Consider the following 14140-nt stretch of genomic DNA (forward strand, 5'->3'; position numbering starts at 1 on the left):
GTGGTGGTGGCCAGTGGAGAGGACCAGCCAAAGCCAGGAAGAACCGACCACACCAGGACGGAAAGATCCCGGGAGGACGGGCAGATGGGCTCGGGCTGGTAGAGGAAATAGCAGGGAGAGACCACAGGAATGGGCACCCCGGTGGCAGGCGACGAAGCTGTGCCAAGAGTAAGTCCCGGGAGTCCTGAGGCTAGCAGGAGCTAGCAGGACGTCAGTCTTCACAAGAGGTGGGAGGCCGGTAAAGACAACAGTGAACAGGTTTGCTCTGATTGTTAGGAGTATTGGGAGTTGGAAAACTGTTGATCCGGACAATCTGGTGAGGTGAAGCGTAGGTCGAGAGACAAGAACATTAACGGACACTTTGTCGGAGACGGAGCGACAGCCACGGTGCAGCAGCCAAGGTGCGCCAGCAGTGGTGATGGATGATTATAATCATAAACATCCTTAATTTCCATCAATTCCATAGGCCCTGTCTGCTCCCAATACTCAGACAATAATAAAGAAACAAGTGAAATTTACATCAGTTATATTTGTTTAATCTCATCACATCATCATTTTGATTGTTTGTTCTGGTACAGTTTTACACTCCAGTACTAATGTTAAGATTTTTACAGAGAATAAAAAGAAAACAGTGTTTCTCAATCTGTCTGCCTTGTTTTTGTCTTATTAAACCTGATTGCAGGTTTATTGTTGACTACGTCATAATACATTTCAGTGGGTACAGAAGCTACAGATGATGTATTCATTTACAGTAGATTGTCATTACTTGAAGACCCAGTGCAATTATAATACAGTTATACTGAGAACTTATTGGAAATAGGTTACAGTTATTAATGCATACCTAATAATGTTATCAGTATTGTCCCGAGGATGTCACTAATTAGATTGATATTAATTCTGAACTTGTTGACAGTGTGATGGTCTATAGTACCACTGAGCGGTCCTTTTTCCCATATGAAACACATTAAGGGGTCCTGTTATGATTTGGTACACACATCAATGGTTCTCGGAGGATGAACACTCCTTCCTTTGTTGATTTTTCATCTAGCACATCAGGACATAATGCAGCCTATATTTCTCCAGTATGACCAAATAGCTACTAAACTACTGACTTTCTTCACAGGCTCTTCAGTGAAACAGGATTTTACGGCTCAGACCGAGAACGTGGCAAGGTGAATCACTTTTCCAGTCTGCGTTACAACTGAATAAAACAGCAAGTGACGCTCACTCCAGAGGGGCTCAGCTGCAGCTAATCAGTCCTGATGCTAATACAGGCTAATAAGTTAGCATAACGAGTGGGAGAGATAAAGGCATGGGCTGCATTAGCATGCTGAGAGCTTATTAGCAAGCTGCTGATTAAAGGAGAGACTAAAGCAGGACCCAGAGCTATATGAGGAATTATGGTTTAGCACACTGGTTTAACAATGGGACCATAAACAAACATCCATCAGACCTCCGTCAGGTTAGTTCACCATTTCTGATGTCAGAAAGAAACGCAAGCAGCAGGGGCTTCAACTCTCTGTGTGTATGGAAGTGTGTGTGTGTGTGTGGTGCGTGGATGAAACAAACTAACAAACAGAGGTACTGTCTACACTCTCATGCAAGTTTGGTGTCTGTGTGCAGACAGAGAAACACTAACATGCACAGTCTCCACGAGCATCGCATGAGGTGCAATCTCAATGATCAGTGATTCGCTTTATGTCAGCAGAAATGTGACTGAAATTATTTTATGGTATGTGTGCAGCATGTCTTCCTTCGAGGAGGCAGAGTCTGGGGACCCCGTGGTGGTCTCGCCCATCTCTGGGGCTGAGGTCGCTGAGGTAGTCAAAAAACTCCTCGGTGGCAGGGCCCCGGGGGTGGATGAGGTCCGCCCAGAGTTCCTCAAGGCTCTGGATGTTGTGGGGCTGTCTTGGTTGACACGTCTCTGCAACATCGCGTGGACATCGGGGGCAGTGCCTCTGGACTGGCAGACCGGGGTGGTGGTTCCCCTCTTCAAAAAGGGGGACTGGAGGATGTGCTCCAACTATAGGGGGATCACACTCCTCAGCCTCCCCGGGAAGGTCTTTTCAGGGGTCCTGGAGAGGAGGGTCCGCAAGATTGTCGAACCTCAGATCCAGGAGGAGCAGTGTGGTTTTCGTCCTGGTCGTGGAACTGTGGACCAGCTGTATACCCTTAGCGCGGCCCTGGAGGGTGCATGGGAGTTCGCCCAACCAGTCTACATGTGTTTTGTGGACCTGGAGAAGGCGTTCGACCGTGTCCCTCTGGGGGTACTGTGGGGGGTGCTCCGGGAGTATGGGGTTCCGGACCCATTAATATGGGCTATCTGGTCCCTGTACTCTCGGTGCCAGAGCTTGGTCCGCATTGCTGGAAGTAAGTCGGACCTGTTTCCCGTGGGAGTTGGACTCTGCCAGGGCTGCCCTTTGTCACCGATTCTGTTCATAACCTTTATGGACAGAATCTCTAGGCGCAGCCAGGGCGTTGAGGGGCTGCGATTCGGTGGCCTCAGGATTGGGTCGCTGCTTTTTGCGGACGACCTAGTCCTAGGCTTCATCGGAGCGTGACCTTCAGCTCTCTCTGGAGCGATTTGCAGCCGAGTGCGAAGCGGCTGGGATGAGAATCAGCACCTCCAAATCCGAGGCCATGGTTCTCAGCCGGAAAAGGGTGGAGTGCAGTCTCCGGGTCGGGGATGAGATCCTGCCTCAAGTGGAGGAGTTCAAGTATCTCGGGGTCTTGTTCACGAGTGAGGGAAGGATGGAACGGGAGATCGACTGGCGGATCGGTGCGGCTTCTGCAGTGATGCAGACTCTGCACCGGTCCGTCGTGGTGAAAAGCCGAAAGGCGAAGCTCTCTATTTACCAGTCGATCTACGTTCCTACCCTCACCTATGGTCACGAGCTTTTTGTAGTGTCCAAAAGAATGAGATCGCGAATACAAGCGGCCGAAATGAGCTTCCTTCGCAGGGTGTCTGGGCTCTCCCTTAGAGATAGGGTGAGAAGCTCGGCCATCCGCGAGGAGCTCAGAGTAGAACCGCTGCTCCTCCACATCGAGAGGAACCAGTTAAGGTGGCTCGGGCATCTCGTTAGGATGCCTCCTGGACGTCTCCCTGGTGAGATGTTCCGGGCACGTCCCTCCGGGAGGCAGCCCCGGGGAAGACCCAGGACACGCTGGAGGGACTATGTCTCTCGGCTGGCCTGGGAACGCCTTGGGGTCCCCCTGGGAGAGCTAGCAGAAGTGGCTGGGGAGAGGGAAGTCTGGGCCTCCCTGCTGAAGCTGCTGCCCCCGACCCGTATTCGGATAAGCGGAAGAAGACGCACGGACGGTATGTGTGCAAATTTTCTTTCTGATATTTTTAATCAGATAAACAAATGTTCATAAAATGTCAAATCCTTTACAGAGTGATAAAACATACATTCCTCCCCTCTCACGAGCCACAGAAAGTAAAAGAAGGTGAATTTAGAAATTCTGTTCAGATCCCTTCTGGCTCAAGATAGGAGGTTCTCTAAAGAGCCAGCATCTCGGAAACCACCTTTTTGCTTGCTGCAATGATAATTTTTAGTTAATATTTATCTCTATAATCCAGAACCTTTGATATGACAAGCAAACTCAATATCAAATCCCAGAATCCTCTTGGTGGTAGCTTGCACTTTGTTGTAAGACAGGGCTGGACCACAACGTCTCCAGCATTGGTTTTGATGTCCAGTTTGTCTTTGTATTTTATTTTTGGAGTTATGAAATACCTCACAGATTTTAACAAACTTTCAAAACTTCTTGTTTCAGTTACAAACTGAGTAGCAGATCTGTTCCAGGTCTAGGCAGGGCATACTCACTCACAAAGCACTGAGTGTACATGGGCGGGGCAGCTTCCCTCCATCTTAGTAGTATTGCATGCCAAGCCAAACGAGAAGCAAAGTGTGTAGCCTTTGGTTGGAGTTAGGTGCATGTCAGGGAGATATACTTCACACCTTTCGTCAAACTCTGGTTGACCCCGCTTTGACAGTTTTACGACTTTGACCTTTGACCCGGAAAGGGGGGTCCCGGCCCACCCCGGCATGGCTATTGGCTATGCTGAAGGGGGTAGTACGCATGCGCAAAACCCCAGCCCGCCCCCTGTACTGCTATTGGCTGTGCTGACAGCCAATAGCAGCCACACACACACAGCCACGCACACACACACACACACACACACACAAACTCACACACACACAGACACATTGTATGACATTGCAATAAATGGAGTTTTAGAATTAAAGTTCTGGAAATGGGCATGTGCACATATGTGCACAGAGATAAGACCCCAAATGTTGTAGAAAGAAATAAAATTTGTAAAAACAACCAATGAGAGAAAGGAGGTGTGGAAAACACTTTGTACGATTCCTTTAAAATGGGTGTGCGTCTGAGAATGACTCAAAACCATCTTGGTGAAAAATAATAATAATAAAATTTGTAAAAACAAGCAATGAGAGAAAGGAGGTATTTCTGGTCTTCTCCCCTCATGAAGTTATGGAGTTTTAGAGTATAAAGTTAAAAGGAGTGTTCTTGATGGCGGGAAACACAGATGTGAAAACAACCTCAGCGGACATCCTGGGTTAGAGAGGTGGAAGGCTAATCCTCAAATGGCTGAAATAAAGTCATAAACATAAACGGGTGTCTGGCATTCGTTTTCTGGGTATAAAAGCGTATCTTACACTCTCTCACACACACACACACACACACACACACACACACACACGCACACACACACACACAAACACGCACGCACACACACACGCAGATAAGACCCCCAATTGTAAGAATGATCTAGTAATGGCAGGAAACTTAGTTGTGAAAACAACCTCAGCCAACATCTGGTGTTGTAGAGATGCACTCTCAAATGGTTGAAACACCATAAACTAATAAATTGTCTTCAGCAATCGTTTTCTGGGTATAAGACTGCAACTTAGAGCTGGTTTAGTCAGACTTCAGAGTCACTGAACACACAAGCGTTGACGATGCCTCTCGGTATGAGACAACTTTAACTACTTCTTTAACTTTATTTTTTGACTTTCTACCAAAAAGTGAACTATAGTATTCATTTTATTTTAGAAAATAACATTTCATCCGAGGTTCAGCCTCCTACTTCTCCTTCTGACCAACAATTCCTATTTCCCGGTAAGTGATTTAACATTTTTTTAAATCTGTTTTGCACCATCGTCTTTTTCATTTCATGAAGTGACTTCTGACGAGTTTGAGTAACTTTTGAAAGATAAGAGTTCATTGCTGTACTACTACTACTATTATTGCTATTAATATAGCGTTCTGCAAATAGCTTTCTTCAAGCCGATATTTTACTACCGCTAAGAGTTTACACACATTTTAGAAACTAGCCAGTAATGTTAACATGTTTTTCTGTGTTATAAGACATTTTTGGTGCTTTTTGGGTTGTTGTTGTTGTATCCAGGATTTTGTTTTCTACACTGAATGTCTTTTTCATTTCTTGAAGTGACTCCTGAAGAGTTTGAGGGCATAGATCTCACACAAACAGATCACGGTGGGTCTATTATTTTCTATGACTTTGTCAGTAAACTGATGAGATGTAACTTTTTTTAACTTTTTCCTCGTCTCCAAACTGTCATATATAGATCTTCTAGACGGAGCGACGGTGCTGCAGAGTGTTAGAACGCCTGTATCTAACTATCTATTAGATGGTGATGCAGGAAGCACTCTGAGCACTCCTCCAACAACGACTCATCCCCGTGCAAACCGTCTGCGATTAGGACGACGCAACCACCCAGGAAACGCAGGAAATTCTGCCGCCACTACAAGTGGAGCATCGGGTAAGTCGTAAAAACTTTCTAAAAGAAAATATATATATTCCGACGATGGAAAGGGTGACGTTTGGATTTCAATGATGTTTTATACAGAGCCCAGGCCTTCAGTTTCTCCTCCCGGGAGTCCTGTGTCAGAGCTTCCTATAACAAAAAAACCCTACGTCCGTCAACAAGGTAGGCAATGTTTTCTAAATATAGAATGATCTTTTTGTCTCTTAATTGTCTTGTGAATTAAAAATATGTTTTTTGGTCCCCAGTTGTGGAACAAAAGAGCTGTGGGACCGAAACCCTGGAGTCAGCAGTACAGCCTGACGGTGGGGACACAACGCGGGAAGACCGGCCCTGTGAGACTGGATCCGCAGAGCCTGAAGCACGATCCTTGGAGCCAGAAGTGCAGTCTGCGAGGGAGGGAGTCGCCTCACACCCACTGACTGCGAACGAACGTGAGAGACTTGAAAGCTTTTACCTGCTTTATGAGATTGCTGATTTTATTAAGAAACCGGACGATCGTGAGACACTGCAAAGGTTGGATGCGCTTTGTGAAATTGCTGAATTCAGGAGAAAAAAGTCCTAAACGTGTGGTGTGACATTTAAAATAAACTAAAAAAATGGATGAAGAAAACTTTTCTTTTGGTCTGTCTGATTTAGAGTTTATGGTTGAGCAATTGAATCAAATCTCCCCACCTCCTCCTGTAGATGTAGCCGTTGCTAATGTGGGTGAACCGTCATCATCGACTGCTAATAACTATTTCCAACCATTAGAAGACGCTCTGCTGCTTCTAAATCAAAACCCATCTTCCTCCGATGTTGAAAATTATTTCTATCCTTTAGAACTGGCAATGCATCAGATTGACCAGACCCCTGCCTCCTCCTCCCCCTCCTCCTTATCCCCTTCTCCCTCCCCCTCCTCCTGCTCACATGCAAATGAGAGCCAAGTCCCCCCTCCTTCTCCTCCTCCTACCCCACCCACTCCTCCAATTCAATCGGCTTCATTTCCAACTCCAAATTTAGAGGAAGTCCATGTCCAGCATGGTGGTCAGTCTGATTCACCCCCCAGACCGTCCACCTCCTCCTCCTCCAACATCGAGACCGTGTCCCGCGACCGGTTCAACAATCTGGAGTTGAGACGAGTGTTCACCGTTCCCCCTGCCAGAAACATACCGGATCTTGCACAGTTTTATGACGATGTGATGTTAATTCTTAGAGAAATGGCCGGCACTGTCAGAGCACAGGTTGGGCGTAATGATGTAATACAGCTAGAGCTTATTGGTGAGAATGTTCAGAATCATGTCTCTGTGGTTGTTGAGGATGAACATGGTGATGCTATCTTACCTGCTTTTGAGGGCTTGCTGGAGCGCTTGGTTCAATCTAACGCCGAGATAGCATCAGATGCTAGGTTAGAATTAGTGGTTCAGGTTGTGCATGATCCTAGAGGCGGTGTTAAACGCAAACTGGATAAAACTTTAGACTGTGAAATAATACGAATTAAAAGACAACATCTGTACATTGTAGACAACAGGAATGATCACCTCTGCTTTGCCATCAACTTGGCCCATGTAAACGACCCTCTAATCACTGATAATCAGGCCTTAGAACAAGGGAGAGAGTTTCAGAGACTCGTCGGTCTGAGCTATCAGACCCCCGTCACCTTTACTGACGTGTGCAAATTTGAAAAAATTCTGAACCGCAAAATTGTTATTTTTTACAGAAGTCCGGATCAGCAGCCGCTCTCTCAATTTGAGACGGCTTTCTCCGATAGATCAAATCCTCTGTTTCTCTTTTTGTTCCAGAACCATTATTACGGTATAAAAAATCTGAAAGCCTTTCTCGGGGTTCCGTACGTCTGTCATTACTGCTACAAAAGCTACATGAAGCCCTACGCCCACCAATGCAAAGGTCACTGCTCTGTGTGTAACAACCCTGATTGTACTAAGCAGGAGCTCAAACCCGTAGCATGCAGCGACTGCAACAGGACGTGTCGTACGCCTCTGTGTTTTGACAGGCACAAGGAGCCTAGAGAAAGACCTTTGGGTGAAACACATAGCAGTATATGCAACACAATCAAAAGATGTCAGAGTTGCAAAAAAATTACCACATCTCATAATCACAAATGCCAGCGGCCTAAATGCAACATTTGCGGAGAGAAATTAGATTCCGACGCCGGTGATCACCTCTGCTTCATTCAGCCTTTGCCTCCGACTAAAGATCATGCAGATAAATTGATTTTTTATGACTGTGAAACATTTGTTGTTCAACAGAATGTGCACAAACCTTTTCTTGTCTGCACCAAAACACTGAGTGGCGTGCGGTGGATGTCTTATGGTTTGAACTGTGTCAGGGACTTTCTCCTGCATTTCAGGAGGCCCGCGTACCTAAACAGTGTTTTTGTAGCTCACAATGCTAAAGGTTTTGACAGCTATCTGATCCTCAACACCATGATAGAGATGGGAATGCAACCTTCTCTCATCATGCAGGGCAGTAAAATTCTCTGTTTCCAAGACCCTGATTTTAATCTAAAATTCATCGACTCTCTGTCATTCCTCACCATGCGTCTCAGCGCCATGCCCAAGGCGTTGGGTTTCTCTGATCAGACCAAGGGTCATTTCCCTCACGGTTTCAGTTCAGAGAAGAATTTGCAGTATATCGGAGCTTATCCTCCGCCGCATGATTATGGCGTGGAACGTATGACTCCTGCTCAGCAGCAAGAGTTTTACGGCTGGTACAGAGAGGTGAGTCAGGGTACGTTTGACTTTGAGAAGGAAGCTCGGCTGTACTGTGAAAATGATGTTGACATTCTTGCCAAGGGCTGCGTCCTGTTCAGAAATCAGTTCCTCACTGACACGGGCGTAGACCCTTTTAGCTGCATCACCATCGCTTCTGCATGCATGAAGGTGTTTCTCACAAAATTCCTCCCACCCAAAACCCTGGCCATACCTTCGCCGGATAACTACAGGTGCCAGACCAAAAGCTACTCCCACGCCTCCATTCAGTGGTTGGAGTGGGTAGCACGCAGCAATAATGTTTTTATCCAGCATGCGTTAAACAAGGGGGAGAAACAGGTAGGACCGTACTTTGTTGACGGTTTTGCCGAAATAGACGGTGTTGCTTATGCTTGGGAGTTTCTGGGGTGCTTTTACCACGGTTGCCCGTCTTGTTTTAACCCCCACGACACTTGCCCTCTGAGGCGAGTCCCCTTTGAGGAGCTGCATGCGGCTAGTGAGGAGAAAATGCAGGCTTTGAAATCTGTTTACGGTGTTCAGACGGTTGTCATGTGGGAGCATGAATGGTCGGCTTTGAAAAATGTGCATGCGGGTGTAAAAGCTTTTCTCAGGAGTTTCCTCCCTCCCGAACCTCTGTGCCCTCGCGACGCTCTCTTTGGTGGTAGAACGAGCGCTGTGAGGCTGAGGTACACGGCTGGGCCTAACGAGACCGTGCACTATGTAGATGTCACTTCTCTGTATCCGTATGTCAACTGTAATTTTTCCTATCCGCTAGGTCACCCCACCATCATCCACAAAGATTTTGATCACCCTCAAAACTACTTTGGGTTCATCAAAGCCACCATCCACCCTCCTAGAGGGCTCTTGTTCCCCGTGTTACCTTACAAAACATCTAGAGGTAAATTGGTGTTCACCCTCTGTCGTAGCTGCGCTGAAATCAACAATCAGAGGGGTCCGTGTAGACACGACGAGCGGGCCAGAGCATTGACGGGAGTGTGGGTCAGCGTTGAAGTGAACAAGGCTCTTGAGGTTGGTTATAGGGTAGGTAAGATCATTGAAGTGTGGCACTTTGACAGGTGTAGCGACTCCATTTTTGTGGGCTACATGCACACCTTCCTGAAAGGTAAGCAGGAAGCTTCAGGCTACCCACCTGAGGCCGCTGATCAGGAAAGCAGAGAAAAGTACATCAGGGACTATGAGCTGCATCAAGGCGTGCGGCTAGACGCTGACAAGATTGAGGTGAACCCTGCAAAGAGACAGGTGGCTAAACTATGTCTCAACAGTTTCTGGGGAAAGTTTGCGCAGAGAAGCAATCTGCCTCAGACCGCCCTGGTCAGCGACCCTGAAGACTTTCTCCGCTTCATGTTTTCCGGTCAGTACAATGTGAAATACTTTAATTTTCTGAACGACAAGACCGCTATGATTCAGTGGAATTACCACAAGCGGTGCGTCGTGCCTCCAGGTAGAGCTAATAATGTGTTCATCGCTGCATTCACTACTGCTTATGCCCGTCTCAAGCTGTACAGTTATCTAGAGCAGGTGCAGGAAAATGTTCTCTACATGGATACTGACAGTCTGATATATGTGGTGAAAGAAGGGGGGGCGCCTCTGAAATTGGGGAATTATCTGGGGGATTTGACCGATGAGCTGGACGGTGACACCATTCAAGAATTTGCAGCCGCTGGTCCCAAAAGTTACGCCTACCAGACGAGACAAAAGAAAAAGGTAGTATTGCGTGTCAAGGGTATCACTCAGACTAGAGAATGCTGTGAGCAGGTCAACTTTGACAGCGTCAGAGAGCTGGTGGAGGGTTACCTTGAAGGCTCTCGAGGGGGCGCTATTGAGACCCCTCAGCATAACATCAGACGTAATAAAAAGAGCTTTCTCTTGAAAAATTGCACATTTCAAAAAAAGTTTAGAGTGGTGTATGACAAGAGACGTCTCTTTAGCGACGGCACAACTCTGCCTTTTGGCTACTGAAATAGGAGGAGAGAAACAAACAATCAGACAAACCAAAAAATAAATAAAAATAAAAATGTCACACCTTACTAACGTGGAGCAAGTTCATTTTGATCCCAGACTCGCAGCACCCTTTTCATGTATGATTGTGGGTCCCAGCGGGTGTGGGAAAACATATTTTGTAAAAAGTGTTATCGAAAATTGTGAACATGTAATAAATGGTGTACCTGACAATATTGTATGGATTTATACTTCTTTTCAACCCATGTATGCTGAACTGCAAAAAATGAATAAAAAGATTAAGTTTGTTGAAGGACTGCCTGATTCTTTTGATGACGCAGAGCTGTTTCCTCCTGATCAGAACCATTTGATTATTCTGGATGATGTTATTTTTCAAGCCTCCGACCATCCTGAAGTGGTCAAAATTTTTACTCAGTACAGACATCATAGAAATATGAGTGTGTTTATGTTGACGCAAAATGTATTTCACAGAGGTAAACACAGCCGTACCATGAGTTTGAACAGTAATTATCTGGTGTTGTTTAAAAACCCTCGGGACAAATTACAGATGAATATATTGGCGCATCAAATCTTCCCCTCACAAAAAGCCTTCTTTTTAGAGAGTTTTGAAGACGCCACCAAAGACCCCCGCGGGTATTTATTGGTCGATCTCACACCTTCCTGTCCAGAACCGTACAGGCTGAGGACGGGTATACTGCCTCCACAGTGGCCGGTTGTATATGTTCCCAGAACAAAGTAAGTCTCATCATCATCATCATCATCATCATCATCAGCAGCAGCAGCAGCAGCAGCAGCAGCACCAGCACCATGTCGGCGCGTATAAGAAGAAATGCACCCTTATTAAAAGCTCTATACCACGCCACACCTCGTAAACGTAAAGACATTCTTGCCCACTCTTCCCCGGACTTTCTCCAAGCTCTGTGCGAGATTGCTTTGAATCTTTTAAAAGGCAACATTCCACTGTCTTCTCCTCAATACAAAAAACTGAAAAGCCGGAGAAAAATTATCAGACTGCTGGCTGATAAAAAGACGGCCTTAAATCAGAAACGCAGAACATTGATGAAACAGTCGGGAGGTTTTATTTTACCTCTGCTTTCGGCTGCGGTACCCATCCTCGGAAATCTTATAGGAGGACTTGTTAATAGAAGGTAAAAATAAATAAATAAATAAGACATGGCTCTGAGAACGTCGCAAAAAATGTTTCTCGTCGCACCTCATCAGTTAAACCGCCTGACTCAACCTGAATCCTCCATCAGACAAACTGCCGAAGATGATTTAGACGCAAAAATGAGAGCGATATTAAATGAGCCGGGGCTGAGTTCTTATGAAAAAATAAAAAAATACGACACCTTGCTGCAGAAATATCTCACGCTGATGAAACAAGGTCAAAAAGAAGAGCGTCGGGTGACTTTAACTTTGCAACGCGACCCGAGAGAAGAGTCAACGGATCTTACATCTAGTCATCTTGCTGACACGGAGCGGTCCGATCCGGATGACACACTGAGTGAGGTAATAAAAAGCCTTCCCCAGCGCGACCACAAGAATGCAGAGTACATTATGAAGAAATTATCCAAGAGCAACGCCGGATGGAATTCAAAAGGTGAATTTATTTATAAAGGACAAACCGTAAAAGGGTCTCATATGATTGATTTATTTAAAAACATCTCCCTCCCTTATAAAAAAGCCCGAGCCCCACCACCTAGAGGCTGGATGAGTTTCTTAAATACTCTGTCAGACCTCAACATTCCCTTATCCTCTTTGAATAACCATCGAGCTCGCGATCAATATCGTCGCCTCAAAATGGCTGAAGCCCAGGCCGCTTTTGAAAAAGGGGAAATGACCCCCTCCCCACGCTGGAGCAGAGCAGAGGGGCAAGATAATGAAGAAGAAGAAGAAGAAGAAGAAGAAGCAGAAGAAGAAGACACAATAGCTCCTCCAGAGGCCAAACGAGTCTCCAAACGGACAGTAATCCTCTCCCCACACTGGATTACTCCCAAAGAACGCCAAAGTAGACGGCGTAAAAAGAATAAATCTCCCTGGATCCCCTTGTCTCCATAAATGAATGTAAACGTACAAAAATTGTTTTTCTCAATAAAGGCTTTATTGATCACATTCAGTCTACAGAGAGTTATTTTCATGATATATGTATATGATACGTTATGTAATAATAGATATAATGAATAGATAATTCACAGGTTGTAACACTGATTAAACATTTGCAAAGAACAAGTTCCATGGTTAAAACATCCGGAGCTTCGATTTCTGATACAGCGTCGATATTTCTCCACAAAGTGTGATACAGTCTGATCATTTTTTATCACATCGTCGTCATACAGAGACAACAGTCGTTCAAAGGATACTCCGCAGGCCCTATGGCAGAGATAATAAACGCAGTGTTGACCGCATACGGTGGAAAGGGTGTGTTGAAGCTGACGATCGTGGTACAATATCCGGTCAGAACGCTGCTCCAAAAACTGTAAGATGCTTGAGGGGTAATGAGCAAAGTCCGGAGGAAAACCATAAGAGTCAAAAAAGGTGGCTACACCATCCTCTTCCAGAGTCAAAGAGAGCCAGTGCTCACCGGGCAGGTGCGCAGGGTGTGTGTTGACTATAAAGTAGACTGGGGTGTCAAAGGAACGCGTCAGTAACGGCAGCTGATCAGAAGCCCACACGCCACAGAATACATCTCCTAGGAGACGATGCAAAAGATTTTCCAGTTCATGATTATTCATGTTTTTTTTTTTTTTAATAATAATCCACCAGCACCTGTCTTTTAGAGTTAATTTCCAGAATGGAATCGTAACAGGCGTAGACGATCAGAGTGGTGGTGTGTGGTAAGGCTACTCTGAATCTCATTTCCAATCTTAAATTCCCGCTGGAAACAAGGGACAGAGCATCGTTGTCATCACCCGGGGTGAGATTAAACACAAACAGAGAGTATCCGTTGTTAAATTCCTCACGGTTGATGCTCAGAGGTAGATCTTTCAGGTGTCTTCCGGTGGCGATAAACATGTTGTAAAACTCTCTGACTGAGCTGCCTTGATTAAACTGGGGCTGGAAAGCCTTAGCCGGAACCTGTCTGCCATCCTGACAGAGGGCCAGATATTCTACGTTGTTGTGGGTAAAATTGAAGGGCGACAGGTCTCTTCGTCCTGTGAAAGCTTCGTGGTGTACCATACCCAGCACCACGTATTTGGGCATAGCACCCAGAAAGAGGTTCTCCTGGTTACATATCCTGGAATTTGCAGGTATGGAGTAGGTTTTTACATTGACGCGCGACAGGGGGTACAGCGCGTTACCCCTCAGCAGAGCTGCTGCGTGACCCAGACGGATCGCGGGGGAGACTGTCACTTTTTTAACAAACAGCGAGGCGCCTAGTATTCTCAGGCGGAAAACAGAATCGCGAGCTCCCATGAGGCAAAAGGCGTCGCTGGCTCGGGTCAGCTTGATTCTCATGTCCACCGAATTCAGAAGGAGCCTCTCACAGAAAAATACGTCCCCGTGAAGGGGGCCAAACAGGTGTACTTCCCGAGAATTGGCGGAGAAGGCTGCTCGGGAGTTAAGTCCGCGGTTAGGACCGTTGTTGGTCACAATAGAGTCCATTGCTCCAGCCGTGTCTTTGTAAAAAAGACC

At 46.1% G+C, this 14140-nt stretch overlaps 2 protein-coding genes across 8 annotated transcripts in view; one reads left to right on the top strand and one right to left on the bottom strand.

Annotated features, from left to right (window-relative positions):
* The window catches only part of rbfox3a (RNA binding fox-1 homolog 3a), a 417700-nt gene that overhangs the window by 323281 nt on the left and 80279 nt on the right, over positions 1 to 14140 (bottom strand). The window lies entirely within an intron of this gene.
* Positions 4361 to 11247, top strand: LOC109143113 (uncharacterized). Of its 4 annotated transcripts, XM_027289250.1 has the most exons (6): positions 4361 to 4998; positions 5083 to 5148; positions 5480 to 5527; positions 5619 to 5813; positions 5901 to 5981; positions 6065 to 6753. In XM_027289250.1, exons 1-6 carry the CDS (start codon positions 4989 to 4991, stop codon positions 6379 to 6381), a joined length of 717 nt encoding a protein of 238 aa, XP_027145051.1. In that variant the 5' UTR covers positions 4361 to 4988; the 3' UTR covers positions 6382 to 6753. The 4 variants fall into 4 exon arrangements, with proteins under 4 accessions (XP_027145051.1, XP_027145050.1, XP_027145049.1 ...); XM_027289249.1 differs by having other exon boundaries at positions 4369 to 5148; positions 6065 to 11247; XM_027289248.1 differs by having other exon boundaries at positions 4369 to 4998; positions 5619 to 5981; positions 6065 to 11247.

Source organism: Larimichthys crocea, chromosome XVI, assembly GCF_000972845.2.
Source record: "Larimichthys crocea isolate SSNF chromosome XVI, L_crocea_2.0, whole genome shotgun sequence".
NCBI classification, from domain to species: domain Eukaryota; kingdom Metazoa; phylum Chordata; class Actinopteri; family Sciaenidae; genus Larimichthys; species Larimichthys crocea.